The 27451-nt window shown below is 36.2% G+C and overlaps 1 protein-coding gene across 8 annotated transcripts in view; it reads left to right on the top strand.

The window, feature by feature from the left end:
- The window catches only part of CFAP43 (cilia and flagella associated protein 43), a 41519-nt gene that overhangs the window by 1616 nt on the left and 12452 nt on the right, over window positions 1–27451 (top strand). For 4 of the 8 annotated variants that reach the window (XM_064663241.1, XM_064663240.1, XM_064663243.1 and 1 more), the window contains exons 3-25: window positions 776–872; window positions 3597–3764; window positions 4679–4829; window positions 7437–7587; window positions 9196–9258; window positions 9692–9768; window positions 10482–10613; window positions 11721–11837; window positions 12947–13027; window positions 13858–14006; window positions 14543–14646; window positions 15666–15806; window positions 16581–16750; window positions 17508–17660; window positions 18132–18262; window positions 18966–19131; window positions 19713–19811; window positions 21352–21429; window positions 22701–22826; window positions 23269–23373; window positions 24031–24147; window positions 24858–25067; window positions 26796–27002. In XM_064663241.1, coding sequence (XP_064519311.1) covers window positions 776–872; window positions 3597–3764; window positions 4679–4829; window positions 7437–7587; window positions 9196–9258; window positions 9692–9768; window positions 10482–10613; window positions 11721–11837; window positions 12947–13027; window positions 13858–14006; window positions 14543–14646; window positions 15666–15806; window positions 16581–16750; window positions 17508–17660; window positions 18132–18262; window positions 18966–19131; window positions 19713–19811; window positions 21352–21429; window positions 22701–22826; window positions 23269–23373; window positions 24031–24147; window positions 24858–25067; window positions 26796–27002 — 2993 coding nt within the window. Of the gene's footprint in view, window positions 1–775; window positions 873–1092; window positions 1538–3596; window positions 3765–4678; window positions 4830–7436; window positions 7588–9195; window positions 9259–9691; window positions 9769–10481; window positions 10614–11720; window positions 11838–12946; window positions 13028–13857; window positions 14007–14542; window positions 14647–15665; window positions 15807–16580; window positions 16751–17507; window positions 17661–18131; window positions 18263–18965; window positions 19132–19712; window positions 19812–21351; window positions 21430–22700; window positions 22827–23268; window positions 23374–24030; window positions 24148–24857; window positions 25068–26795; window positions 27003–27451 lie in introns of those variants that run through there. The other 4 variants (XM_064663247.1, XM_064663244.1, XM_064663245.1 and 1 more) reach the window with 4 other exon arrangements.

Here is a 27451-nt window from a genome sequence, read left to right as displayed (position 1 = left end):
ACCATTTCATTAAAACAATACTTTAATAATCCAGTTTCTGAAGTTACGTTTTTTTATAAGACTTAAAAAACAGTGTGACAGGGAACTGTCTCAGGACGAGATTCATGGAAAGCAGTGGAAGGAGATTTCCACTGCACTGCTTTTACTTAGGTTCAAGCTGGGGAGGAATATGACAATACACAACGAAGCTGATCTAAATGGAAAACAAAAGGAATTAAGTGGAATTAGTTTTAGGAAAATATAGTTATAATAAGCAAAAAAACCCATACTGCAGTAGGCTCCAAAGCAGACTGCTGAAAACCACATGAGAAACCTGAGATATGAAAGCAATGAGGGTTCTTGCAGTTAAACTTTAAAGTCTGGGATCTAGTGTAGATTTTTGCCTGCTTCATGACATTTCTCTCCTTAGTTAAGTTGCTTACCCTATCCATGTTTCAGTTCCCTTGTCATTTAAATAAAGATCATACTACTTGTTTTTTTCATGTATATGAGTGATATTATGACTGCAAAGGATTTCAGGATACTTGAGGAAAAATACTTTCAAATTCAAGTATTATCGAAAGAAAAATTTGAAAAAATCCAAGAAGTGATACATAGGGAACATTTTTACGATCAAATCCAAAGAATAGTCTGGAGTGAAGCAGAGAAATCAAGGGCCTGAAGGATATCTTTGAAGAATTAAAGTGGATATAAGGGAAGTGAGAAGAGTATTTGTGATAATGTACAATAAAGTCTGGGGCAATAAAAGACCGTGTGCTTTATTTTTACATTTCAGGTAGTGCTCAGCTGGACTACACCTTACTTGCGTTTAGTTTCACAGGCCCGTATTTAGCCAGTTACTCCTCGATCCCAGAATTTGTGCTTTCAGTATGGTAAGAGCTTTAAAAAAAATCTCTAATACCATTTGCATTTAATTCATATTTTTGTGTGTGTGCTTTTTTAGCATATATTAATAAATGCAGAACACATACTGGTTGCCTTCCTCTCTTTCTTTTTTTTCCTGATTGATTTTTGTCTGCAAACTTTCTGTAACCAAAATTGCTGTTTATTTTCTAGCATTAGTCAAAATGGCTGTTAATTTTAGCAGAGCTATCTTCTACCTTCTTCCAAATTTTGTGTTTTGGAGTACTTCCAAAGTCTTCAGCATTATAACTATCTGTTCACTGTTGGAAGTTGAGCACCATGCTGTTTGTGGAAGAAAGTTGCCTGCTGAAAAGAGGAAAGGGATTCTAGAGCTGAGTTCTGCTGGTTTGTCCCCCTGGACTTTTCAGTGGTCCTCTTAATTACTTTTGCTTGATCTTAGTACTGGTTTATAATTTTGCTCAGTGATTACAGTAACGTGGATTACTGGATTAGAACATAATTCTCTGCTTATTGTCATTGAAAATATGTAATGTTGTGCAGATACAGAAAGTTGGAATATTTAATATTTTAATTGTACTGTGAAAATACAGTCCTGCTCTTGCCTCCATTGCCAGCAAGCTCCCATTGATTGTGGAGTGGGAGGGTGGAGTAGAAGGAAGATGAGCAAGGATATGTAAGTAATAGTTTGTATACTCCCAAATTAATGATCTTCTCTTGTACAATGATCAGTGAAGCTGCTCCTGTAACTTCAGAATTTTAGTAATGATAGTAGGTACTATTGCAGGTGCCTCTTCTTTATCCCTTATGAAGAAGAATAATGTTTGCTGTTCAGGAAGGATGTCTGTGTGTATATCACACTAGAAACCAGCAAGACAGCCTTGCTGGCCTCAAGAGCTGACACATTTGTCACTTACAGCAGGAATGACACACCTGGTCCAATGTGTTCATTGTGTGCACTTAAACTAAATTCCACCATCTTGACAGACTTCTCTAGATTATTCTTAAAAACAGAAATACCTAGAAATGTTTCAATGCTTTAAAATAGTGGCAATTTCCAAGGCAAAACAATTTTAACCAGTTTGAATCAGTTTGTTACAACTATCAGCACCTAATTGTCATAAAAAACCACCCTACATTCCAGTCAGAAAGAATTTAGTAACAAAATACAATTACTTTACAATATTAACCTTAGAATTTATAACTTAAAGATGTGTGAATTTACTGTGAAATCAGGACCTTCATTTTTGTAATTGGATTATATTGTGCATTCATTGTAGAAATGTGTGTGTACAGATGATAGAAACCTCAGTGTTTAGCATCCTTAAGGTGTCATTACAGTATGATGATAGCACAGCTCCTGTATTTTAAGGAGCTAGTTTGGAATCAGAGATATAAGAGATGTTTTGAAAGTTATGTCAGTCTCAAAATATAGAAAGTGTATGGATAACTAAAAGCTGCCTTTCATCTGAGATATTTTATGCCTAGATTTTTATTATTTTCTGTACAAAGGAGAGCCTTAATGCCAGATTCTTTTTCAGATACATGTACCATATAGTTTCAGATCTTAGTAAATTATCTACTATAAAAGAGGGATGGCATTATCTGTTAGGTATGAGATGAGAATATGCTGACAGAGTTTTAGAAAGAAATCTACATTGATATCTTTAAAATTCAGAATTGCAGCTTATAGATTCCTGTAATTTTAATGAGGGTTACTGTGTACGTGTGAATACTTCTCATTTTTTTGCACATGCTGTCAATGTTAACAATTTTCTTGCATCCTAATCTATTTCTGTGAGTGAATTTATTGCAGGCCAGAATAATGGGATTATACTAAATCCATTTACAGCAGAGTATGCATTTTAGGCTTTTTCCTCTCACCAATAATGACAAATACTGAAGTTATAAATGTTATTTAGATTAACAGTCAGATATATTGTCCAAGAAATTAAGAAACAGTTTTAACTGTTTTCTTCAAGTGACATCAATCAGTTCTTGGACAGCACCTAAAAATGCAAACACAATCAAGAATGAATCTGGATAATGGAAAAACATGCAAATTACATGAGGACAACATAAAATAGCTGTGGACAAAACATAAAATATACTGGATAAAGCAGAAGTCAGTGGAAAGCAGATTCCCAGGCCTCTGTCAGTTATACATAACAGCTCCACACAAATTCTACCCTGGTTTGTGCCCAAGTTAGTTAATGCAGCCATAGCTGTTATGTCTGCATTCACAACAAAATTACTGCATTAACTAAGTAATTAATCCATAGGTAATCACAGGCTGTGTTTTATTTCCTAATTATGATACCTTCCCGCTGCAAGCATTACAGTCATTATGTCATGGAGGTGTTAAGCAAGGCTGGGGTGCTGAAGAGTTAATTGTTTAGGCCCATTTGAGTAGTCACTGATGGAACTGTTGAAAAAAAAATCCATTTCTCTTGACTCTTTTGGTTTTTTCACAAGAGGAAGTGCATGATAATGTTTCTAAAATGTTAGTTATTAATTTTCTAGCAGTAATAATTTTATGTGTGGGTAATTAACCACATCCATTTCATTTTCAAGAGGACTCAACTTCTTTGGCTGCAGCAATTTTTTTGTCAGTGATGAGGTATTTGTTTTCCAAACTGAATCTTGAACGTCAGTCATAACCACATCCAAATCTTTGGCTTGAATGTTTTTACTTATTTAATGGATTTTATTTTCTTTTACTCTCCTTAATGAAGGAACTGGCAAGAAAATATCCTCCTGTGCAGTGAGTCTCAGCCAGGGATAACAGCAACCTCTTTAAGTTTTAACCCTATGAATTGGCAACAACTGTGTTTTGTTGGCGAGAGCTCCGTTACCATCTGGCACATTGAAAAGATTGAGGACGAGCATCACCTTAAGCGAAAGTAAGTGAAACACCCTTTAGGTTGAGAGTAAAATATAGAAGTATATTTTAATAACTAAGACTAGCAACACATCTATTTGCAAAGGATTTAGTCCAATACAGTTCATGTAGTAATTGCTAAATCACAAGCACTATGAATCTGTCTAGTCAATCAAGTGAATTGAATTTATGATTTCATTTCTTACCACTCACATGACCGGATTATGCACACCATGAAGCTAATACTAATCAGCTGCTTTGGCAGCCTCCATGAAACGCTGCGTGGCTGAATTAAGGTAGTGCCTGCTCTGCTCTTCTGTAAGTGGCTATGTTGAGCATTGCTTTTGTGGCTAGGACACCATCAAATTTGGATCCATTTCTTCTTTTAAGTACAGTTAAACAACATGTTGTTGTAATCACAAATTGTACCAAAAGCAGTATCAGTTTTCTATGTAATTTCCAACTTGTCTGGCTAATTTACAGGTCCAGAGAGGGTGGCTCTGTCAATGCAATTCACTGAGCACACTAAACTAGTATTTCTGTATGCTAAAATGTTTTTTGAGGTTGGTATAAAAGTAGTGTGTATCATTCAAGTTGGAGTCCTCAAAGTATTTTGCTTTTTCAGTGGCATTCTCATACTCTGCCATTCCCAAATGTGTTTAATCTTGTTAACTATTAATATGAGCAACATATTGCCACTGACACAGTTATACTAATGAAAGTATAGACAAGGCCTTAATTTGCAATCTGAAAAGAACACTGAAGGGTTCTGTGCCTTTTCTCATTACAGAATACATGTGTAAATATTTATATATATTCACTTTTTCTCCATTACTTTTGCAGAAAGCCCATTTTGAAAACATATTTCTCTATTTTGTATCAGCATTTATTATACATATTTCTGCTCCTCAGACAGTGTCTTTTACTTTTTCACAGCCCTGTGGAACTCCCTGATGAACAAGGGTCCATAAGTCCTCATGAGGATTTGTTTTTCCCCGTTTCTCGTAGTGATGATCCATACCATGGCCCTGATTTGCCAGTTTCAGCCATTGCTGGACTGGTAGGAGATGAAGCAGAAACATTTGTGGTACTTATTGAAATTTTTGCTTTTTACTGTTCCAAGTCATTAGACTTTCTATGCAAATAGGTGTTAATAAATTAATAATTTTAATGTTTGTTAAATAGGTACAACCCAGTAAATAGATCTGTTATCTCAGCAATATTTTTGAAATCCATTTTGACAGGAGATGGAGAAGGCACAATGCTGCTGCATAGTGCAGTGCAGTGTTGAGATTTCTGACACAGGCCCTAGCACAGTAACATATCTGCAGTGGAGGTACGAATCTGTATCCCAGAAGAAGCATGAAGTGTGTCAGCATTTAACTATTCCCAAGCTAACATAACCTGCTGAAACCTTGAAAACCTATTCTTATGCTAAACTATTAGTAACTCTCAGGTATCCTTAATTCCCTTTGGGGTTGCTTTCTTTTTTACTTTCAAAATGTCTCAGGACATGGAAACATTGAAAGCTTTATTCCAGACAGCAACCCCTGCTTCTGAAATACCTTTCCATACCACTGTCAGTGTTGGACATGGCCATTTGTCTCACTTGTATTAGATCATTTACTTTTTAGCCTCCCTTGAAATGCCTCTTTTGAGAGGCTTCAAAAGTGTTCTCATTTTGTTTCAAATCTACTTTCACCTGACTACCAACTAGAAGTGTGAAAACATTTAACTTGCAAATTTGGAATTCTCTTCTAAGGTTAAGACCATTGATTGCTGAGTTCCTCTGATAGCCAGATATCTTCAGACTACAGTTGCTGTAATGGACCAGGCTGTCCAAAATAGAGGTGCTATAACCACTGTTCTTCACTGTCTTTATAAAGTGACAGGCTGCTATGGCAGATCTATCAATGGTTACTGTCACTGATGGTTTGTATACCAATACAAATGTCCATGAGCAGTTGTCTGGCTCTGGCCTAAAATCTGTTCCTCCGCTTTTGGAAATACCTTGGAGTTATTTTCCTCTCTACTATCGTCAATGCTACTTCAGTTAGTAGAAGACAACCTACTTCTCCTGTGGTGGTTAATGAGGTGTGTTCAGACTATTATTGAAAGGAGTAAGCTGTATTCCCTGGCCCTTGGAGGCTGTATCCTGCTCTTAAGGAATGCGTGAGAGGCAAGCAAGAAAAGGAAGCCCATTGCTGGTGTGATTGTTTGCTTCTTGGAAATGTGTCAGTGTTCCATACTCTAGAACCACATACTGAGGTTGGATATGTACCCAAGCGTAACCACAATGGGGCAGCAGAGGGAAAGAAATTGAAATATCCTACAGCTTTTCTTTCTTGCATTAGATTGATTTAGTTTTGTTTCTGTATTTCTTAAAGCTGGGACCTGAGTTTTCTTAATATGCTTTTCCATGACAAGCCCACTTGAATCCACTTCATCTCTACCACCAATTTTATTCCATTGTCTTTTTATAGAACTTTTTGATGGCAAGGAGCCATCATGGATTTTTTTTTCCCTGAAGAGGTGCTACTCAAAAGGGAGAGAAGTTCAAAAAAAGACAGCATTATGATTATTATTATGCACCACCGTACCAATGCACAGTTCAAGAAGCAACCTGGTTTGGGATTTACATAATCTCATCCTAGGATTAGCATATTTTACCTAGTTGATGTGTAAAGACAACGGGTACAAAAGAACATTACAGAAATTTTGTTTACACAGGGAGCTTCTGTTTTGCAGAAGTTCAGTTACAACCTTCCCAAAGATTTGTGATGTTCAAGCCTCATAAAATCAGTGAAAATGCCTATATTAAATGTTTCTCTGGGTGATGTAAAGCCTTATTTGCTATAGATTTATTACTGTTAGTCCTATTTGATTTATAAAGTAAATATTAATATACTTTGTTTCTGTAACATTTTTCCCCTGAGAAATTAAAAATGCTTTGTAAGCATAAAGAGTAAGTTACTTACCCAGAATCATATAGCAAATCCTTGGCATATATTGCTAATCCAGTCTAGGTACTTGTGAATCTCTATCCTATGTTTTCATCACAAGTCCATCCATATTTTCTTTTTTATAGAACCTTTAGTGACCCAGCAGGTGTTTCATCTTTTTTTTCATCCATCCTATTGTTTAGTGTTCCTCACCAGTTTGGCACACGTGCATGGTGCTTGGAATCATCTCTTTTAAATGTTCTCCCAAGGTTTTCCTGTGTTTTGTTTCCCTCTTCCTCTCTCCGAATTCTCTTTAATTTGGTTCTTTCTATCATGGTATTTTTATGACCCCTGTTACTGTTGTATCTGAACAGGTCACTCTCTGTCTTTAATAATATTTGGTGGAGAAGTTCTGTTCTTCCTGTTTTATGGTAGACAGATTTATGAGAGTTTTTTTAGCAAAATGAAGCTCAAGGAACATAGGAAGTCTGGGTCAGGGATATTTCTAGCATTAATTTGCAGATGACACAAAGGATGAAAGAGCTGTTTTACAGAGCAATTTGGATTATACAATAAGATAAGCTATTCAAACAAAGTGTGTTTTAGTAGTGCCAAGTATGCAAGAACCACATGGTTATGTGGTCAGACTTTATGAGGTAATGATCTTTTTTTCTTTTGCCTTGAAATGAATGTACCTGCTTGCAAAGGTGTTTGTCAACTGTTGATTGAACTTGTCTATTTTCATGCTGAAGCCTAGAAATAGTATTAAGACTTCTGTGCATCCCACTGCCCACCGCTGGACTGCAACCTCAGAAATATACATGGGCTGTAAAGAAGGATATATTTTGGCAATTGATGCTGACAAACACAGCGTTTCTATTCTTCAACCAAAACCCCCACCTGGTAAGAAATAGCTATGTGTGTTTTATTCAAGTAGGGAGGAAAGTGGACAGATAAAAGCTCTTTGTGCTTTCTTCTGTTGTCCTGTTGTGTACCTTATGGAAATTATAAAGCTATATTGCAGAACCCTTCTCTTTTCTTAGTATAGTAAACATTTGAGAATATCTTTTGAGCTTCTGTGTGCGTTTCTTTAGTCAGTTCTTTCCCAATAATTGACTTCTGTTTTTCTTTGGGAAAAAAAAACGAAAAGAAAGAGAGAAAAGAAAAAATCCCTCTAAGTACATCAAAACTGATAAAAGTAACTGTATTTCCAGGAGCCCAGATTGTATTAACCAGCCATACTAGATAAACATTAAACTATTTGTATAGCAGCTAGACACAGTCTTTTTACTATTAGTTAAATACCAATAATTTATTTTATTTTTCATGAAATATTGGATAATCTTCATTTGCTATGTTAGGTGTTGCTAGAAGTGATCTCTGAGGACTCATTATGAGTCTTCAAACAACAAAACTGAAGTAGTGTTGCTTAATAGCATTCTTTAATGTCAGCTCTTACTAAGACTTTACTGCAGAACATATGAACATAGAGAGTGAACAGAAGATGTCTTTGGCTTCAAAAGAAATCTGCTTTTAATTTATTCTAGAATGGGAGGACCTGTGATTGACTGCAACCTGCCAAGGCAATTTGTCTGCCTTATATGTATTCCCCATCATATTTTCTTCTTTTTTTCATGTAATTTTTTTCATGATTTTTTGAGCTGTAGCAAGTATCCCTGGCTTTCACTTTTGATAGTTATCACCAAAATGGAAGGCTGCTTTTTAAAAAAAATCAAACAACAAGCCAGCATGATTTCTCTTTTCGAAACTATCAGTGTTAAATTTAGCAAATCAAGAGTTGAAAATCAGCAAAAAAAAAAAAGCTGAGGTATGACCAGAACTGGTTTTTGCCAGTTGAGTAGAAGGCAACAGGAATATTTGCCATTTGGGCTTTTTCTTTGCCTGTATATTCTTCTTTCCCTTAATCTTCGTTCGCGAAGCCTAGCCATGAGGATATTCTTCTTTAAGACCTGTCCTAAAACTGTATAAAAAGATGGTCTGTATTTATATTATATTGAAGCTTCTGCTTAATTTAAAACATACTGCAATCTGTATCTATTTAGCAGAATGCTTAAGTGCATGTCCGTCTTTAAGCACATGCCTAATTCCTGTTATGATGTTGCAAACAGAATCATAAGCAGCCCCAACATTTCACTTGGGCATTTTTTCAGACTGGCTGAAGTCTCCTGTGTAACTATATCAAATTTTTTTAAAAAATCATTGTTAGAAATAGCAATACCATAACTTAACACTAGAAGAAAGATAAATCTGCATCTGTACCACTCTCCGTGGCAAGTATTGCTATCTCCCTTTTACAGCTGTAAGCTGAATCACAGAACTGTGCTTGCTCAGTTGCATAGATGGCAGAAATGATAGATATTGGGAAAGAATGCACATTTTTAATATAGTATACTGAACCTGGCCTTTGTTCAGTAGAGTGGAATACAACTGACTTTGATTGCAATATTGACATACAAGCAAGATTGACATAAATTGTTTTCTTTTGTGTAGAGTACATGCAGAAAATATCGGATGTGGTGTCATATGTTCGTAGAGAAGTACAGAAAAAGAAAGGTATTTCCATGTTCAAATCAAGCTAATACATTTTTGGGCAGCACCACTGATGTCTGGGAGTAATAATATGTGAGTACAGCTGGTTAGAAAAACTCATCTCACACTGGTTTCTGTAAGACACACTGTTGGCAATCTTATGTGTGTTTACATGACAAAAGATTAATAGCTTTTGTGCTAATAGGCAGCCAAATTAAAACCTCAGGAGAAACAGTGGCAGTGGAATAATTTCTGTTCTTTCTCATTTAAATTGGAATAAGTGATGCTAGAATAGGTTCCCTACTGCTTTGTTTTAGCAACTTCTTTTTAGAACTGCAATCGCTTGTAATTTATTGGAGTTAGGATTCAGGGTTTGTTTCAAACACTTTGTTTTGAGCTCCCAGTACAAAAAAAAAAAAATTAAATTTGGTATTTTTTGTTGGTTTTGTGCCTTCAGGTGGCGAACTAAGTGATCGGCAAAACCCAGTATTTTCCATGGCATTTTGTAATGAAGGACTATACGCAGCTGGAAGGGTGAGACATCCTTTATGCTTTTAACTTACTCTTATTGTGTGAAGATGAAAGAACATTGAAATGGAGCATATTTGCAGAGTTCACCACAAAAACAGGAGATAGAAAAAATGAAGGGCTGCAGGACTATAAAGGTCTGGTGTTGTCTATATTTTCTTTGTTAAGACTTGAGACAGGGGAGTAGCGTGTGAAAAGATTCCAGTTTTGTAGTCAAAGAAGCAACAAAAGAGGACAATCCTGTTTTTAACAAAAGACAAAGAATACTGTAGAGGAACCAGATAGAAGGATGGACAAAATATAGAAAAGGAGAGAAAATGGCCAAGAGAACTGCCAAATTGTTTTGTGCAAAATCTAACTCAATATCTAACCAATGTGACAATGTCATTGTATATTCCTGCTTAAGAGTGGGACAAATTCTTATACTGTCTCAAAAAGAACAATATGAAATCTTAACTATTAGCTGATGAGAGAGTCTGTTGTTATCAAACATGGGCTGTTACTAAGAATTGTATTAAAAAACACCTTTGTTTTCAATAGATTTATTATCCAGGGTAAGAGTCCTTCGGATTTAGAGATGCTAAAGACAAATGGGAGCGTTAGTGATGGGATTCACTTAAACATTGCTACTTTAGAGATTTTCAGAAATTCTTGCACTTCAGTTTGCCAGATAGTATAAGTGACATAGACCTCATGTGGATTTGTACCTTTCTGCACAGGATGGCATTTTAGTGTTTTATCACATCAAAGATCTGCAGTATGAGATGAAAGTCTGTGCTGATATCCCACAATCCATATCCAGCCTCATATTCTCTCCTGATTACGCCAGTCTTCTGCTTGTCACTGACCAGGTATAGCATTTGAGATAATAGCTCTACATACTGGGATGTTCCTGTGATTCTCTATGTGTATACTGATACTATTAGTATGAAATGTCTAATGTAATCACACAAGTCAACAAATTATATGAGAGATGGACATAGTCCATTCTGTGTTTTTACTAAAAATTGGGAAGACTTTTAACGAAGCACAGAACAATTGCCTCTTACAGATGGTTGAATATAAAGTGCCTAATATTGGGATTTCCCAACAGAAAGAAGTACTTGTGTGCACAGTGGAGTACATGGTCAGAATCTCCTGTGTGTCCGGGTCATAGAGGACCTACTGAGCATGAACTGTAGGGTTGATGTGTGCCTGCACAGGAAGAAAAGTGTAGCTGGGGTATATCAGACCTACTGTGACTCTGCAGTAGTTGTTCTCCACATGTACATGAAGTTGTCTGGCAACCCAGTCCAAGATCCTTCTTTAACCAGCCTGATGTCCAGAAATCTTACACAAGGGTCCCAAATACTCAAATTCTACCTGTTTTCCCAGACTGTAAATAACTTAAATTGTGATTTTTAAAACTCTTTAACTGTTTTTGTAGTTGTGTGTGTGAGGTTTTGTGTACAGAACAGCAGTGCAATGGTAACTGCTTACACTCTCTGATTTCATTCTCCTTTTGTAAAATGAGTAGAGAAGTTCTAAATTCTTTGTCAATATTAGTTACGAATTGTTTCTAAGAGTCTTTAAGATATTTAGATAAAAACATCTTTTAAAGCTAAAGATTTATGATTTTTGTTTTGTGTTGGTTTACAAGATTTATTGATTTCTGGAGTAACATGAAATTGAGTGGGTTTACATTATTTTATTAAAGCAGTTTTGAGAAACAAAACTTGAAAATGTGACTATCTGGATCACTCGAAAATGAACTAATCTCATCTTCAGCTAGCATAAATTAATATAATTCACTAAATTCAGAAGAATCCTACTGGGCACTTTTTACCTCAATTTAGAATCAAATATAAAACTTCAAAGAGTGAAGCTCATAAAGATGGGTGTTTTTTGTTGAAGTCTTTGAAAGCTTTTAATGAAAAATTTCATAGCCCGGTGATGGACCATTTCTCTTTATTTGTCAGGGACCAGTCTATAGTTACAAACCTGCCCACAGTGGAGAAGCTGTCAAACTTTTGGACACATGCAGCAGTTGTTTTCAGGCAGCTGATTTTCTTACTCCAGGGAACAAGTACTGTGTGGTAAGAAATTGTGTTGTTTTCTATAGAAAAGTGGCTCTTTCCAGGTAACCAATATGTGGAAAGGCACAAAAGTACAGGCCTTGCAGAATTGGGATGGTTCCAATATTTGTTACAGTTGTATAACTTCTTATTAAGGAAGTAAATGGCATTAATTCAGGTACAGCCTATAAAAGGGTCAGAATTTGCCCTGGAGTGCAGGTTGGATAATTTATGGATTGCTAAAATGTTGTATATGTTCTGCTGCTGATTTATGTGATTTACTATTGTTTGGGAAGATAGCTGAGCAAAAGGTGGATTCAATTCAGAGAACTGATGTCGGAAAAAGAAAGTTCTACTGATCTTTTCAGCCTTTTGCACAAATTGGAACATCCTGAGAGATATCTCTATCCTGGGTCCAGGGACAAAGAAGGCCTTACTCATGGATCTGTCCATTCTAGGAAATACTTTGCTTTCCTCCTATGTCTTTTACTCCTGCAAGACATATATTTTATCCAGCAATTCATTTTCAGGCCATGAATTCTTCAAGTGGCCAGCCTAGGAGACCTGAAGTCCTAGTCAACTGAGTTGGCTGAATCTCTTTGTTGCCATTAGCATGGGAACAGTAAATTTTACCTGATTCTGTGTGAGTCATGTGAGGGTTGAGTGATCTCTAGCCTTACTTTACTGTGGAATTAAAAAATTTCCTGGATATAAGAAGAACTCAAGTACCATTATATGCATCATTTTTCATGTGAGAAAACAAGACCTCTCCTCAAGCCCTTTACTATGCAAAGAAAATTGTAAGCAGGTTGTTCTATTGCTGGCAGAAAGGTAGAAATGCTAATATTGATCCAGCTTATATGTTTTGTTCTAAATTGTCTCATTCTGCTAAAGACCATTCCTGTAGTTGCAACAATTCACAAAAATTACTAAATGTTTTCCTTAGATAGGTGTACCTTTCAGCAACTGGACTTAGAGGAAAAACTAGATAATCTCAAGTGAAACTAATAACCCTTGATCTGCTATGCTCAGGGGTCAGTTGAATTTATATTCTATAGAAGATCACTAGTCACTTCCAGACTATTTGGTTATTTCATCCTGTTTTGACTAAGTTTTTCTCTGTTCAACAGTCTGTAACAATTTCAGGTGAAGTACAAGTTTGGCTCCTGGAAGATGGAACTTGCCTCGGCAAGCTAAACCTTGATATTGAGGTACACATAACCAGGAGCTTATATAGTGACTGATACTTAACTTTTTTAAAATATTTTTCAATTGATAGCATAATATGCCACAGATTTGGATCAATAAGTGGTGAAAGCTTAATAATGTCTTTGAACAACGAATGAATTAGATTTAAAAAATATTATATTTCAGAATGTTTCCTTGAACTAATCATGTGTTTTAACTTGACCATAAAGCAGAGGAAACATTTCAACCAAATGTTCTAGTGATGTGTCTTTAGGGACAAATTTGTAAATAACATCTAAATCTTTATGATATTTTTTTATTATATATTTTATAATTTTTTTTTTATTTTAATGAGTAACAGAAAAGTTTCAAGAGTATAAAAACTAAATGCCTTGACTGATATGAAAAAGAGGTTTTAAGAAATGAGTTGATAAAAGTATTTCAAAATATTAATGCTTTGTCCTCATGAAAGATACATTTAAACCCTGAAATCTGACATAGTAAGAAAAAAAATCACTTTCTGTAACAGCTGTACATATAACAGTGCACTCGCTATTTTATTTAGGTGAAACTTCTTTCACTTAAAATCTGGATAGTGGATATAATGGTGGGGTTCTTTTTCCTGAAAAGAACAAAATTAGCTTTTGATGTGTAGCTACAGAGCATAAGTAGAATTCCTATGATGTCTCTAAAATACTTTCTTTGTTAAAAAAATTGGTTTTTAGATAAACCATTTGGGTTTTCTGCTTCAAATTTTAGGTACCTTTAAATAGCAAAAGAAATTGCATACTAACACATAGCATAATATATAAAAATATGTGGAACTGTTAAGTGTCTTTTTCTTCTTGACTAGGCAACTGCTATGGCTTGCTGTCCCTCCTCCAGCAGTGTTGCTGTAGGGACCAAAAGAGGTCAAATCTATTTCCTTGATGTTACCAAAGCTGAAGCTCCACGGGTTGTTCACAGAATTTTTCTTTCCAACTTTCCAGTGCTGTCTTTGCAGTAAGTATGGAGTTACAAGGGTAGGAATATTGTGGGTTTATTGCTTGAGTAATGATATTAGTTGAAAATTGAAGTCTTTGTTCTAAGAATAACAAATTAAAATATTTTAACAGCTTCTATTTTTTCTAACATCTTCTGAACTGCTTGCAAGAGGAGTAGTAGCGGGATTTATATGAGAGAAATATAAGAAATCTGTATTTTAAGAAGGTTTAACTGAGTACTGAAGATACTGATGTATAAGATATTTTTCTGAAAGATCACCATACGCAGTAATTATGGACAATCCCATGTATCTGACTTTAGAGGGTTAATATAAATATAAATTTGAGGTTTTGTGAAGTTAAGTTTAAGCCTTTTGGTAATCTCTTCTTATATGGTGGATTTTTGTTACCCTTGTTATTTATTCATTTGCTTAAAGTTATGGACTTCAGCTGTGTTATGCTCTCAATGAAGTTAAGAAGTTATGGAAGTAAAATTATTTTACTCTTTATTGACTGTTTTGAACTGATTTCTATTTGGGTTTGTATTTTACCTAGTTATGATCAGAGTGGCCAGTTCCTCATTGCAAGAACTACAGAAGGACATGTCTTTATTCTAGATGCTCGGCCATCAAAATTATTCCAAGTTCTGGGGTATATAGGTAATATATGTAACAGCATTAATTTTCTTTTCACTATTACCTGTAATTTAAGTATACTTGCTGATCAGATTAAGGCATTCTCCTTCATTATACTTATTTTCTTGGAAGATTAAAGATATTCTTCCCACCTATTTTGTCCAGGCCAGTCTTTTTTTTGTTATTTTTTCTTTTCCTCTGTAATTTTAGATAGCAAATGTACCAATACTACCTTTCTTCCAGAGCTTTATGAGTCACAAGGAAAAGAATGGATTGGCTGACCAGCTGATGACAGCTCCAGCACAAAAGTAATAGTGGTGGCAAAGAACTAAAGACCTTTGTGAGAATTTAGACTAAAAAACTGTAGGTTGAGGTAGCTGTGTGCAATCTCCTGTTACAAATTTCCACCGCAGACATCTTTAACGTGGGCACTGCTGAAATTGTCAGCTTTGCTTGTTGATAGTGTAGAATAAAATATGATGGAATTTTAACTCAGAAAAAAAATGTGAAATTTGTAAATTTATTTTTCAAATAACTTTATTCTTACAGAACACATCTGTTTCAATTCCAGTAACATTATTCTTACAGATCTCAGCTGTGTTTATAGATCTTTAGCATAATTTTAGGTATAAAAGACATTATATTATAATAGGTTTAACAAACAGAATTATATCTCCTTAAATAATTTTCATAATTTTCCTGATCATGTTCTCATTGTCTGTCTGGCTTCTTAGAGGAGGATTTGTCTGTGCTTTATCTGGCAGTTATCAGCAGACAGCCTCCAAATTGCTACAATTCAAACTGGATGTAAACTCAGATTTGAATGTTTAATGTAATAATAACACTCTGGTGCTTAGGGATTCTCAGCAGCCAATGCCTCAAGTGTAGTTGTGTGCATGCAGCACTTCCTGAAACCAGGTTGAGGTGGTTGGGCAGGGGTTTATTCAGAACAGGGATCTGGTTTTGTTTCACTTGAAATCTTAGTAAAATAATGTTACCATGCTTCAGTAACAATTTCCATTGGTGTTCCTTACCTGCTTCAGTGTTAGCAGATGAAGTGCTCGATCTTTCTGTAGTTTCTGACCTTAAGAATGACTTAGTTGAAGTAATGGTACTTCTTAATGGAGCAGAGGTCCAACGAGCAAGACTGGAAATTTTTTGTCTCTCTTCAGCAATCACAACAGGTAAGAATTGAAATAAAAACTGTGATCTTTTTCTAAGGCAAAAAGCCTAGTGTCAGATTTTCTAGTTATTTGATTTTTAAAAGGCCTTCCAGCTTACAAACTTTTTAAAAAGTAGTTTTCAACAAAGTTAGTATTTTCTTTAAATATTCACTGTTGTTGGGCTTCTTCTTGTGCCTATTTTTAGACGTATAAAATGGGGCTTGATTTTCAAAGTTGCTGAAAATCAACAAGTTTTGTATTAATTTCAGTCTTAATATCAGGTGTTTTATCAGCCTTAATTTCAGGTGTCCCTTTAAAGCTCAAATTAAAGAACCAAAAAGAATAAAATGCCCCTTTGAAGATGTGAATGTCACTGTTTTAACCTATACCACCCAGGCTGTTTGTTCCACGTGGCAGAGATGCCTAAAACAAGTTCTAGATGAAGGCAACAATGACATGACCCTGCATGCGAACTAATTAGCACTGCTGACGTAATGCTCATGATGCAGGGTAAATTAGTGTATGCAAATTGTCACATCACTGTGGATAAACTGTTTCTAGTACTTCTTTAGAGCCACTAGAGCTATTGCTCTGCTTCACTTCAGTGTGCTTCATCAGCACAACACACAGAGTTAGTGTTAAATCTAAGTATCTTAATTCCCAATCACTTCCCTGAAAACTCACATCATGGTCACTTCTTGCTGGGAATCATTTTCATAATTATGTGATAGGCAAAGCACTTGCATTAGTGGTAGAGATGCCTCTTCCTCCCTGTTTCTTTTTTTGATCTTTTAGATAATGATAAGTGTGTGAATGACCAAGGAATGTTTAATGCTAGTGCCTTTAAAAAGAAGCAGTATGAGCTGGATTACCCTTTGAGCTCAGCGGTTAAATTGAAGGATAACATTGTGTATGGCTACTGTACCTGTGCACCTTTCATCTGCAAATACCATCTCTCTGAAGAGGTAATTCTCTAGAGTTGCTTTATTTTGAGTGGTGGTTAAATACCAACAAACAAAGAATGTAGATGAAGTGAATATAGCAGAATCTTATCTTAATGAAATCCTCTCCACTAAAAATACCTACTCCATCTATACTCATCAACTTTCAGTCTCCTACCACCTGCTCAGAAACCTGGCAAAAGCCATCTCCTTGTTCTACTATACTGGTTCTTAAAACTCGTACAGCTTGTAGGCACTTCACATGTGGCTTCTGTGCTGGAGCTGTGCATTTCTGCATCTGCTCAGTAGCTGGGATATCCAGGTAGTGAAGGAACTGAGCCAACGTGAGCCCAGGGCTCGCAGATGCAACTGCAAACCCAGCCCAGCCCTGCCTCACAGTGAAGCAGTGGAGGCTTCAGGAAGCCACTGTCACTGCCTGTGGCTGAACTGCAGCTCTCTGCAGCTCAGGTCTCCTCCAGTTTAAGAGTCAAGTCAAGTAAGAAGGTGAATTCCAAAGGTCAGCATCCTTACACAGCCCTGATGTGTCTCATCCTTTCTGAGCCAAGAAACTCCAGGCCCAAACATACTGAATACAGAGCTTCTGAAGAGATGAGAAGCAAATCAGCAGCATAGCAATAGCACTGCTCCCTGAGCTCAGTAATCCAGCAGCGTCTTAAATTGCAATGCATGTGGTAATCCACAAAGCCCTCGTTAGTCTTCTCAAAATGGCAGAGAGATTTCCATCATCTAAACTGCTGCTAACATTTTGTTTGTTTGGCAGAATATGTTGGAAGATCCACCAGTATTTTCATCAGAAAAGAGGATTCCTAGCAATCAGTTTGGATCAGGTTTCCTCTGTGTATCACCCAACAGCCAGTGGCTGGCAGCAGCAGCAAAAGATGGTGTTTTGTTTATCTACAATATCTCTACTATGGTAGGTGGGTGTCTGGGCACACGCTTTGTTTGGTTTACAGAGACAAAGAGGTGTCAAAATTACTTTCCTTCACTGTAAACTTTTCTTTCCTTGAATATAAGGTGGTCCAGAAAAAATTATGTTGAATGTGAACTGACATAGCATTATACAGGACAATTGTTTTTATAATGAACATGTGCACATTCATACAAACTACTTACTTTCTTCTTCAGCAAATCTTAGAGGAGATAATTTTGCTACTCCTCATCTCCTGCAAAATCAATATATACAAACTAGCCACATCTGTAATCAAAGCCTTTAAACTTATAAATCCTAGTATTTTATGTACTTTGTATTGCCATTTTGGACTGACTTTTATCTAAAAATAAAGAAACATTAAAATATTTTTTTAAATTAAATATTAAAAGTAATTTACAGACATATCCCACTATAAAAACCAATTTGCTGATACTGCTCATATGACTTTTCTAGGATATACTTGCTCGAAAGCCTTGTCACTCATATCAAGGAGGGGGAATCAGATCCATGATGTTTTCACTGGATGGCAATTTCATCCTCGTTAATGATGAAAATGATGGTGCTCTGGTGTGTCTGAAATGGAAGTATGTATAAAGAGGCAGATCAATGTTGACGGTGTCAATTCCTGTATCCTAACAGACAAATTTCTGCATCCATTTGTGTTCCAGACTTCCTTTTTCTTATCTCCAAGTAAGGAGAAGAACTGGATAGAAATAAAATCACTCCTCTCATCTTTAGAGGTGGTCTGGTCTTCGTAGCTCAGGAAAAGCCTTGCACTTTGGGTATGGTTGCAGCACAAGATGTAGGAGTATCTTCTGAGAAGTTTCACCCACAGTGAAATTTATCACTCTCAAACCATCTGGAAGGGGCTCTCCAGGGATAAAAGGAATATAATCTCCTGAGATACTATTCTAACTCAGCCATAAGGAGATATCACAGCTTTAATGGGAATTCAGCTGTGGCTATAGAGAGCTCTTAGCAGACATCAGGAATAAAAGACACTTGAACCACAGTTTTTCTGTGGTGTAACAAATGGTCAGGAAGATGCATAGATAAGAGATGACTCCATCAGAGCAATATTTCTAGTCTGGGTAATCCACCTTTCAGAATTTTTCTGTGGAGACTTCACTTAATTGTGCAATTCTAGAACTCAAACAATAATGAATCATATGTAAAAATGTTAAGTAGGCATTTTTAAACAACTTAGTAATTGTATTACAAAGAATATTTAATATTTCGGCCTCCATAATACACAAAGAATACATCAGTTCCCTTTTTGTTCTTTAGGAAGATAAAGAAAACTGAAGTTGAGGAAGCTGCTTTTTACTGGAAATCTCTTCTTGATATACTGAACAAGTCTACTTCAAATGAAAATGCTGTTTTAAAATCTATGGCAGAATGGCAGTTTGACCCAGGATCCACATCAAAATCACTTCCAGAAGAGAAATTTAAGGTGTTCTCTTTATTTTTATGGGGGAAAAGTGTTTGATAGTTATCATAAAATTGCACATAATAAAAATTGTCCTCAAAACAAACAATGATCCTTTTGTTAAAGTGGAATAATACCCCTGAGGATAGGCTGTATATGCTTAATTAGTAATTTGTGGAAGAGTACTATCAAAGAAATGAAATAATTTTGTGAAGATGACATTCACATCTTTAATTTCACTTGATTTCCTCAGCCACAGAAAACTCTGTGAGAGTCAGTTTCTCCTCATGTGAAGTTACTGTTGTTCCCAGTGTGATGTTACTGTGACATCACGTTTTACTAGCTGTATATTTTTCTATTGAAATAAATAAAATAAAATTATTACAGAGATTAGTACAGTCAGCCTATTTGAGTCAAAAGACTTTGCATAATGGCAAGGATTTGCAGGATCAAATATGAAGACTGGTTAGGGAACAAAATGTCACATTGTAATTTGGTGCTGGTGGTGGTGGTGTTTCTAATGTGAATCCATTTTTTATTTCATTTCTGCCTCTCTCTCATTCTCCCGAAGTACCTGAGCTAGATGCTTCTATCCTTAATTTCAGGAGGCACCACTGAAATCTTCCAGTGTAGATGTGACAGAAGAAGATGGAAACATCACAAATACCAGTGACATGACATGGATAGGTCAGAAAATACAGAAGGTACTTTCACAGAACAAGTATTAATCAAAGCCAGAGTTTTCAAGAGTCATTAGCGATTTGGGGTGCTAAATTATATGCTGTAAAAAGAATCTTATTTCTAAAGCTTTTATCAGATTTGGACCTTTCTTTAAGGCATTGTGATCTAGACTTTTAGAAATCTTATGTCAAGGTTATAAACACATCAGAGAAGGTGCCCAGCACAGTAGGAGCTCTAAAGACCAAAAGACCACTTCTAAAGATGGAATAAATTAAAAAAAAAAAAAGGGCAAAAAAAAGGCAAAAAAAAAAGCCTGAGAAATTGGCCATTTTTAGAAACTTGTAAAGACTTTTTTATTCTAATTGTCAAAAAGCAGCACAGATTATTACCAGGTGCTCTCTTCTTCCCAAGGGCCAGAATAACAAATACTACAGCACCAATAAATCAATACTCAACAATAGGCCATTAACTGAAAAACCCCTGAGGTTTATTTCAGATTACAGTTGAGGTGAATATGTTATATAACCGAAGTTTTTATAAGTAAGAGTGCAAAGATCAGTCTACAGAGAGGGGATTTAGCACTTTGTGAGCTTAGAAAATGTGATGTTAATGTTCGTATAGATTAAATTTTTTCCCAGAAATATGGATTTATAGATTCTAGGAAATTCTTTCTGATATGAGCCGGTTTGTCCAACTTTTGTGGTTTAATGATAGGACAAAGAAAATATATTTGCTTTCTGGTTGATCTCAGGAGTGACTTTCCAGATTACGACACAGCCTCACAAGTGGCACCAGTCAATCTAAGACATTACTGCCAGTGAAAGTGAAGACTTCTCCGTCGCTCTCTCAGACATGTTTTCCTGTTTCTACTTTGATGCTGACATTCATACTCATATTTTTTGACACATGTATGTGACTGTGAATACACAAGTACCACATGACTGTTAGTATCAGCTAGGGACAGGTGATGAGAGGCAAAGGGTGACAGTGTGTCCTAGGTTGGTTTAGCTCATTAATGATCCAAGAGACTTGCATCTAACTTTTAGAGGATACAGTCCATTCAATGTCAGAATGATACACAAATTCCAGAGGTGTGGACTAATTCCAAAATTTTCCCTAAGAGATGAATTGTTAAGACTGTAGGGGCAAAGAAAATATCACAGCTTCCAGAAGGAGTAAAAGATGTCAGTTTACTTGTGCCTTTAAATATTCCACTGAAAATGCTTAAGACAATGAAAAATATAAGGATTAAAAAATTTGGCAGTGGGCTTTATGCAGTTCAATGTGTCTGTAATCATTACACTTGTAATTATTTCTTTCTTTAATATTTTCTTTCTTTTATGCTCTATTGCTGTACAGTTTACAATGTGACCTGGTTGTACAATCTTTTTTTCTCCTGTGGCAATCCTAAGAATCGTCCTATTGACTTAGGATTATGTCTGTTTCAGTTATTAATACCTTTGGAGTTTTACTTTCTGTACAAATAATGTTCCTTTAGATTATTTCAATATTTTTTTCTCTTGTATCTTTTTGTCTTTCAATAACACATTTCTGATATGTCAGGTCATTAGAGAAGAGACTCAGAGGTTTGCTAACCAGAAGCAAGAGCTGCAAATGGGAATTAAAAAGCTGCGTCAAACTGTGAGTTTCTTACAAGGGTAATGGCTCAGCTTCCCAGTTTTGTTTACAAGGGCACTTCCCTTTATGGCTGCTAGCTCTAGTTCTCAGTTACATTTTTGTCATAAACCCTGAGCAGACAGGTAATAGAGAGGTGTGCTTCTTCAGGAACTATAGGCTGAAACTGCCTGTCTGGTTCTCAGTTTCCTTTGCTCCAAATGAATATTTTGTGCCACCCTTATACCTTGAGCAACCTGTCCCCTCAGCAGGCAGGCTTCTGCCTGCCTAACAACCTGATAGAAAATACTGTCCTCTCCTCTTTCTTCTGTTTCTTTCCTTAAAAACTTCAATCTGCAAGAGGATAAGGCAGAGGGTCACCTAAAGCAGTCTGCTGAGGACCATGTCCAGATGGATTTTGATTATCTCCAGAAATGGAGATTCCATGACCTCTCTGGACAACCCATTCAAGTACTCAGTCACCTTCACAGTAAAAAAATGTCTCCTGATATTTGTGCAGAATCTCTCGTGTTTCCATTTGTACCCATTGCCTCTGGTCCCATCACTGAGCACCACTGAAAAGAGCCCGCTCTCTTAGCACCTGCCTCCCTTTTGGTATTTATATACATTGATTAGATTCTCCCCAAGCCATTTCTTTTTTTTAGGCTGAACAGTCCCAGTTCTTTCAACCTTTTCTCATATGACACGTGCTCCAGTCCCATATCCCATTGGACTCTCTCCAGCGTGTCCATGCCTCTCACCTCTCTCATCCTGCTAGCAACACTCAGTACAGCCCAGGATACTGTCAGACTTCTTTGCCACAAGGGCACGTTGCTGGCTCCTGGTCACCTTGGTCCACCAGGACCCCCAGCTACTTTTCTTCAAAGTTGTTTTCCAGTTGCCCAGCACCCAGCATGTCCTGGTGCATGGCACTGCTCCTACCCAGGTGCAGGATTTTGCATTGCCCTTTGTTGAACTGCACGAGATAAATAAAGTGATAACACCTTAATAAAGTTCTCAAATCAAAGAACAAAGCAATGTGTACTACAGGTTCTTAGAGAGTATACACAAGTTCACATATAACGTTCAAATCAACTTTAAGAAAGATTAAATATACTTGCATAGTGCTGTCTGTCACTAGGTACAGGCAGCATATTTTACTAACTACCATGAAGCAGTTAAAAGTGCAAGTAATTAAAATAATTTTCTCTGATAACAAGTTCTGTAGTGTTAAAAATAGCATTTCTATTCACATTCAAATTACTTTTTACTCCTTATGCTTATTTTTTAAAAAACAGATTCAGCAAATGATGTATGAAAATGAGCAGGTGCCAGACATTGAGAAACTGGAGCACCAGGAGTTCAACCTGGATATGGAAGAACAGGAAAGACTGCAAGCAGAGGCTGAACAAGAAGTGGCCAGGGTATGATAGAATGGGGGAACATTTTAAAACCATCAGTGGAAAGGAGAAAAATGATTGAAGAACAGAGGATTGTCTTAAAGTTGCTGTTCACTGTTGAGAAGCAGGAAAACCAAAAAGTATTTAAAGTCACTTTTTGAAGCAGGTGAAAGTGCTGATGCAGACATTGCAAACTGGAACATGATCTATGCCAACAACTATAAATCTGACACTGTGGCCTTGGGCACGTTGCTTAAGTTCTAGAATGCATTTTTTCACATATAAAATTATGCCTTTCAGTATTATGCAATATAGTTTTTGGAGAAGATAGCTGTGATTGTCTAGGATGATTAAATATTGGTAATTCATTTAATCTGTTAGTTTTCTTTCAATAACTCCACACAAATTGTCCATATCTTGTTATTTCGAACCACATCTTGTTATTTTCTTTTCTGTATCTTGAAAGGCAAGGAAGGAGATTGAGATGGAGAATTTATCCAACTGCTATTTGCAGGATTTCATCAAGTACGAGTGCTGGGATGCTTTGTGTGTAAAAGGACGTGCAGTTAAGGTAACCTCTGCTTTCTAAGTAATTTTCTGCAGTATTTATTCCTTAAGGTACAGAGACAAAGTAACATATTTCTGATTTGCTTATGGTATGGGAAAAACTTTACTTCTTCTTGGGGCTTGTGCAGATCTTTCATTCTGCTCATTTTTTCTGAGCCTGGTGGATTTTACCTTCCAAGCTGGAAAAGAGTGCTGATAAGCAAATAAGCAACTCTCTAATTTCTTGATCTCAGACAATGTATTTACTATTTACAGTATTGCTAAAAGGAGAGGTAAATCCTATTTTTCTGTGTGCAGTCAGTATGACTTCTGCTACACAGAACATAAAGGCAAAATTTAACCCTGATTTTTCCTATTTTAAACAGAGGGAGATGAGTCAAAATGATGATACTGGATTATCTCGAAGGTGGGGGAAGACCAAGTCATTTTACAAAAAATCTAGTTTTGATTTAATTCTGTGAATAAAGAGGCCATATCCATAGATAATGTGAAAAAAAAATCTATTTATACTACATTGTCTGTATTAATTAATCCTCAATTTTATTCCTGATTTTAAGAAGTCTTAGAAACTGTTTAGCATTCAGGTATTGAACAAATAAACTAATAGAGGCATTCTGAAGAACTTTTTACTTTGGGTTTTTTGGTTTTTAAATTTGAACAGTGCTTCCATATGGATTGTGAAGTGAAGAATTATCCCCTGGAGGAACGCAGTAAAGAAGAGCTGGAAACTTTGGAGAAAGTTCTCCGGTTAAAGAATACCGAGACAGCTAATCTTAAGGTACAACCTGTTTGAAGTACTGCATAAAAGCATTTCAGATCAGGATGTTCTGAGATGGCATCTTAACAGTTCTTTATCTAGTTACATTCTTAAGGTCCATTCTCTTGCTGTAGAAATTGTCAAGAAATTTTAAAAATATAAATAAAGATGAAACATTGTGGGTTTACACAGAAAAAAATGTATTAGTGTTAAATAACCATAGAATAGCTGAGTTTAGAAAAGCCCTTTGGAAGTTATCTTGTCCAGCACTCCCAGAGCAATTTACTCAGGGCCATGTCCAGTCAGGTTTGGAATATCTCCAAGGATAAAAGATTCCAAAACCTCTAGGGGCTACCTCTTCCCATGTTTGACGACTCTCACAGTAAAAGGGTTCCCATGTTGTTTGACAGTCCTCTCAGGAAAAAGAATCCCCCAAGCCTTTTCCTTCTTGATGCCAAACTATTCCAGTTCTCTCAGGCTGTCCTCGCATGTTAGATATTTCAAATCCTTAATTGTGTCAGTGGCCTATTACTTGACTTGCCTTAGTATGCCCATGTGTTGTACTGGAGAATGTACAAATGGTCCCAATATTCCAAATATGATCATTTCAACTTGTATTATTTTGATCACTGAATTTAATGGAAGAATATAGTAGCCTTTAGAATTTTTCCATATGTTTGTACGTGATTCAGTGAAACATGTGACACAGTGATCATGTTTGTGAAATGCAGGTTCAGAAGGAAGATCTTGAGACTGAGTCTGAGACTGTATTATCTGAGGAAGAAGGAAAGAAGGAAGCAAAAGCTGTGGCTGATGATGGTGAATCTTTCTGCCTGATTGGAAGTCTGAGCTCTCAGTATGGTGGAGACACATCTATCCTATATCACCAATGTGATTTGCACACCAAGGAGCAGAGAGTCAATCAGATAGTATTGTTGAAGGTGACATCTGAAATTTCTCTTACTGCAGCAACACTGTCATATCTGTTTGTTTTCACAGCAGTCACAGCCACTGTTAGATTTTGGGCATGGTTAGATTTGTTCACTAAACAATGGAGAGTTGCACAGGTCACTGAGTAATTGAGACAAAAGCCGACAAATGCACATAGTGCAGTAGAGTACCATGTGGATTTGCCACCTCAGGGGTGGAAGAACAACATTTTTGTGAGGTTGGTTACCCAGTTTGAGGGTATCTGTGTTTGCCCACTGGTGCTTCAGTTTGAGTTTTCAGAGCCAAAGATAGCTTGCACATCTCAGCATGCCCTGTAACAACATGACCTCTTTCCCTGTTACCTCTTTCCCTGTTATTTGCTGCTGAATGAAAGATCAGCTGGATCCTCACACTATTTCCTTACCCTACAGTCTCATCAACCTTTTATTTGGAGTCCTTAATGTTTCTGTTATTTATTATTCATTAGTATCAGACTCTCTTACTTTTCTTACCCTGACCAGTTTATTAAGTCATAAACACGCTACAGAATAGGCTTCTTAGGAAGATGACCTGCAAGTGGTTAAATTAGTATAAGGCATTGCCTTCTCAGAGCTCTCTACGGCTGTAAATGGTAGCAGAGCAAAATGGTTAACCATTGTTATACATAAAATCTAATTGATACACTAGTGTTTAAAGTAGATGGTAAAGAAACACAAGGAACACTTTTCACTTGGATATAACAAGATCTTTTTACTGTATGGCTTTAAAGACTCATATTGTATAAGAAGGTGTAGATATATCTTCAGTGCTCTTGGCCAATGCAGTGAGCTTCCTAAGGGCTAGATGGTTGTCTAGACATTAAATACAGCCTTTTTCCTCCCAGCAACATGGTACCTTATCTGCCATCCTGCCTGACCACATCCTAACTTCATATTACATTATAAATCAATGAAATAATCATCAGACACAAATATTTTGTAATACAAATTACAAACATATAAGCATCTTAAAATATGAAGTTTAATGACAGAACTGAAATCATTCTCATGATGCATTTTAGTAAATTGAAACAGTAAGAGAGGCACATTGTTTTCTCTCTTAATGTTCTAATTTTCTTTGTTGAGATCAGTTATTTATACTAAAAGAAGAATTTATCCAATAAGAATATGTACTTTTTAAAATCATTATAAGGTCTCAGGTGTTTAAAAAAAAACCAGTTTCCAGTGTTTGTTTGTTTAATGGACACATTTTACTTACATATGTCAGAGAAATTACATGAAAGCATATTGAAACTGCAGGTTGCATCAGGAAAGTATGTCCTTTACTCTGACTCCCTGCACCTGGAATTTACAGTCTCTAGATTTACAGGTCCCAGTTTTTTTTCATTGAACCACCTTCTTCTTCCAGCTGGAGAGGGCAAAAACCGCAAATAAAGGGCAGCCTATTTTTTTATCTAGCTTTGGCAGCAGTATGTTTCTTTCAGAATCTTTGTCAAATGGCAAATACGTAGAAGAAAATGAATAAAAATTTCCAGGGGAAAAAAAAGATAATTTGTCCAACTCTGTTTAACAAAGTTTGAGCTCTGCCCTTATGATTTTCACAAAAGGGCTTTACCAGTTTATCTCCCTGTCACATGTACAAATATACACATTTATGCTTCTGTTGGCTTGTGGACTAGTACATAAACATGGATGGATGTGACCTGTGCCGTACTGCTGCTTCCTTTTTTGGTGTTTCAGGACATCATTTACAAAGTGAAAACTGCTTTTAATAAGGAATTTGACATAGTTGCACAACAAAAGGAGCAGGAGATAGCACGAGTGAAAGAAAGAAACCTGAGGATCCGAGAAATCTTGGAACAACTTGACCTCCAAGTGGAAGTGTGGGAGCCAGCTCTTACAGATGATGAGATGCCAGAGCGAGCACTTACTGTTCAAGATTCAGAGGTGTCTGAAAAACACATCTTTCTATTTCACCCACTCAATTACAGTTCTCTAATTCTTCTCATTTCCAGACATTGTGTCAGTACTGAAAACCCTTAAAACAGATGTGTCTGTGTACTTAAAATCGTCTTTTTGGCTCATTTCCTTCCCTTTTCTTTTTAGGGAGAAAACTCTTTGTAAGTCAATCTGAAATGAATTAAATGTATACAAACTTAATTTACTGCTGTTAAAAGTTTATAAATGCCCATAAATTAGGTAGAAAATATCCCTGTTCCTGAGATTCAAACCAGGCTTTCAGGAATTGCTTCCGTAGATAAGGGTTTCTCTGTTTTCTCTGAGCAGCATTTTGAAACTAAGTATCTAAGTACTAAAGCATACTTTATGCTGTACTTATAGATCCAATTGATAATTTATAAAGAAATACTGTATTTCTAATACAATACATTCCAGTG

The sequence above is a fragment of the Pseudopipra pipra genome, chromosome 8, assembly GCF_036250125.1.
Source record: "Pseudopipra pipra isolate bDixPip1 chromosome 8, bDixPip1.hap1, whole genome shotgun sequence".
NCBI classification, from domain to species: Eukaryota; Metazoa; Chordata; class Aves; order Passeriformes; family Pipridae; genus Pseudopipra; species Pseudopipra pipra.
Note: the sequence above shows the minus strand (reverse complement) of the source record. Positions and strands in the feature narration are given on the sequence as shown.